This window comes from Nicotiana attenuata, unplaced genomic scaffold (genome assembly GCF_001879085.1).
Source record: "Nicotiana attenuata strain UT unplaced genomic scaffold, NIATTr2, whole genome shotgun sequence".
NCBI lineage: Eukaryota > Viridiplantae > Streptophyta > Magnoliopsida > Solanales > Solanaceae > Nicotiana > Nicotiana attenuata.
In genome coordinates this window covers 219,670-223,176 of record NW_017671296.1, presented here as the reverse complement: position 1 = coordinate 223,176, position 3,507 = coordinate 219,670, and the positions used below count along the sequence as shown (strand labels likewise).

General features: G+C 37.8%; 1 protein-coding gene across 1 annotated transcript in view; it reads right to left on the bottom strand.

Moving 5' to 3' along the window:
• Positions 1-3,507, bottom strand: part of LOC109207366 (uncharacterized RNA methyltransferase pc1998) — a 12,979-nt gene that overhangs the window by 8,085 nt on the left and 1,387 nt on the right. Inside the window, exons 5-11 of the mRNA XM_019370267.1 lie at positions 3,228-3,295; positions 3,065-3,119; positions 2,911-2,990; positions 2,747-2,830; positions 2,450-2,563; positions 1,732-1,850; positions 1,263-1,380 (exon numbers count right to left, since the gene is read on the bottom strand). Coding sequence (XP_019225812.1) covers positions 1,263-1,380; positions 1,732-1,850; positions 2,450-2,563; positions 2,747-2,830; positions 2,911-2,990; positions 3,065-3,119; positions 3,228-3,295 — 638 coding nt within the window. The remainder of the gene's footprint in view (positions 1-1,262; positions 1,381-1,731; positions 1,851-2,449; positions 2,564-2,746; positions 2,831-2,910; positions 2,991-3,064; positions 3,120-3,227; positions 3,296-3,507) is intronic.

Here is a 3,507-nt window from a genome sequence, read left to right as displayed (position 1 = left end):
CCCCCCCCACCCCCCCTCCCACCCCCTCTTTCTTCACCTTATACTGTTTAATTAATTGCACACATTCATGAAGAACAGACCTCCTTCCCGATTCCCTAGCTTTACAGAGTAAATCAATACCTCTCCATATATTGCTGCTTTTTTTAAACTTCAAACAGACGGAACAAAGAAACAAACATACACACACATGTACTGCCAAAGTCACATAATTATTACTTGGGTGTGGGTTAAGCAATGCCCACACTTCATTACACAGTATCTAAACGAGATGGAATATCTATAAGTATGTTTTTTTCTGTTAATATTTTAGGCAATTAGGGCTTACATGTTACTCCACTGTGACTAAACTCATCAAAGTGGGAAGTGGAATTGGCTAAGTGGAAGAGAATTGAATTTAGAAGACTCATTGAGGCAGTTCTTCCTATAATACAGGACTGAAGAGGTCATTTTCTGAACTACATCCAGCTTCTCAACCCAAAGACTTAATGAAGATTTGAGGATGACAGTGACCAAGGTTGATTGGAACACCTTTATCAGTGTAAACAGCATATCTTACTATGTAGCTCCATTCTATGAATTTATGTAGGATCAGATGGCTACTAAGACTTCTGAGATAAGGAATCTCCAATTAATTAAATCTCCTACTCTGTGATACTACTACTGAACAGCCGCTCGTTTAGAGGGCAGTCCAAAACTGCTTGATGAGAACATGGATTGGTGCAGATGGCTTAACTGAGTTACCATAGCTGATCCAAGATAGTCAGTTGTTCAATTGACAAAAGTATGTAGTGAAATCGGTTTAGCTACTAGCCTACTAGTCTGCATTTTGTTCAGAAAGTAAGAACAGAGCCTTTCAAAATAAGCAAATCCCTTTGAAGTGTTTGTGTAGGACAATATTCACCACTATGCTTAGGGATTCAAGGTGTATGGCATGTGCCATGATTGAAATACCATTGGGAACTTAGTCTTAGCTTAGGGATATTTTGAGTAGATTGTCATGTTCCTCCTACTGTATGCCCCTTGTAACTTTGTAATGCTACATTTTATCTGTTCTTGAAGCAATTATATTATACTTAAAAGAAAAAGATCTCTGTGTAGGTGTACATGATAAAACAGAAATGTGTTTCTCGGAGTCAGTGTGACTACATGAATAGATTTGAAAACCATATATTGAAGTAAAAATGCAGACAAGTTTATGTGACTAAAACCAAAGTTGTGCATGTTTGTGATGACTTATATGTAATTGACTTGTTGAGACTGACTATTGAAGCGTCTGCATGGTGCCAGCTGATATTGCTTTCGACATTGGTAGGCAAGCGCTCAACTGTCTTCTCAAAAGATTGCTTGGACTCTTTATTAACCTCAACACATTTAACTGACCTGAGAAGAAACATAAATTTAAAGAGGAAAGTTCAGACATGTTATCTTCAGACAAGTTATCAGATTTAAGTTTGCTACAGATGTGTTAAAATTAGTCCTAGAAGATGTGAGAGGGTATTCATCCACGAAAAAAAAGGGGGGGGGGGGGGTGAAAAGGGTATAAAATGTCACATCAAATTCAAAATAACACGTTGGAAAAATAATTCAAAATAACACAAAGTGATTTTATCAAATGTTAACTTCAATTTTTGAATCCAACAGATTTTTCCATTTCCAGAGAGATTAATCTTTTTGGGAGTGACTAAAACAGACAGTAGGTCAACAAAAGGGGTTGAGGACTGTTATTCTGACCGGCATTTCCTTGAAAAAGCCAAAGATAACCCAATTACACCAGCTCCTGCATAGAGATCAACAACTGATGCACCGAGAGGGACATATTTCTGTAACTTCCGCAGCAAAGAGTCAAAAGCCTGAAGAAGGACAAATGATTAAGTAAAATCGAGAGAAAAATGTATCGTAATGGGAAAAATCGGTCAAGGTTGTGAGGTTGGGTTACCAAATTAACAAAAAATGATAATCAGAAATATGCCCCTAGAAGCAAAATGCATGGACTGTGGCTCAAACCAGGTTTGGTTCATCCTCAAGTAGGTTTAGTGTAAGCTAAAGTAGGAAAATAATCATCAAAAACATGCCATTACATGGTCAGAAATTGTGGATTGGCCCAAGACCAGAAATGGAAGAAAGTGGGGGAAAGAATGAAACTAAGTTATCTACCCAGAAGAAGACATGTCCAATGTAAAGAATAAGGATTCTATTCATTTTTTCCTGATAAGTGATGTGTAATAAGGATTTATTGGCACATATCCTGCCGTCTCTAAATTTACTGGAGAACTAAGAACCTCATTCATAGCAAACTCAGGCTGGAGAAATCCACTATTGTGCTTTATCTGTGAAGTGTGTTCTATGTCTCGTCTGTGCTACTCAGAGTGGAGCTCAAGAAAACGGTAATAAACATGATTGCTCTTTCCCTTAAAAAAGAACAAATAAAATCCTTTTTTAAGAGCTCTACCCGTGTATTTGCTTGCCCAAAGCTTGATGGAGCTAAAGAGACATCAATCCCTCCAATGTGCTCCCAGAAATCTCTTTCCCCTAACAAATGTCTCCATCTGTTTCCAAAGATAATCTGCATACCAGCACGAAGATATCAACTAACTGCTGCACTCTTATTAAAGATATCACAGTACTGGCCAAATTATGAGCAACACATTCCAATCACATATATACTGAACATCAATTCATATGTGTGCATATCCATGGGGTGGAGAGAGAGAGAGAGAAAGAGGGAGGGAGGGAGATATTTGCTCACATTATTTGATGATGTCTGGAAGTTAGCCCAAACTGAATGAATTAAATGAACTTTTCTCTTTGGCCCACCATTTGCCCAGAGGAACTACATTAGCAAGTGAAAGTTTGTGTAAAATTAACGCAATCCATTGATGAAGAAGTCTAGTGCTAACATCACACTCTTACATGGGCTAAAGCATTTAATTTTCCAGCGTTTGCTGAATTCTCGCTTCTTGAATTCCAAACCAAAGAGACCTGCACTTTACCTGAAATAAGACAGTTTTTATCAACACCATCAAAGATCATCCTAAGCCTCTTATTCACTATAACATGTACAAACCATTCTTATATCTCTCCGGGATAGGAAGGGATGTATCATGCGTAGTGACGGCCATCTGCACAATAATCAGTTGCATCTCAGATAAAGAACACCAAAAATCTCATTCAAACTATCTCAGCGATCTAATTCTTTCCTCTGCAAACTTATACTATGTATTACTCACCTGAATATACCTCAGGTCACCAGTGCCTTGATCTTCATCATATGGTTCAACATTCAACTCAATTATCCCTGGAGGGACCCAGACGACGCCAACAGTGAGAGAAAAAGAAAATCCAAATGAGAGGAAAAAATAGACAAATAAATACAGCGGCTGTTGTTTAAATAGGTATATTCACACTATTTATTGTATTTAATACACTTCGAAAGAGAATGACACACAAATTACTAAATAAATTTTGTGGTGGGGGGGGGGGGGTTGGAAAGGGGGTTAATAAAGTAGG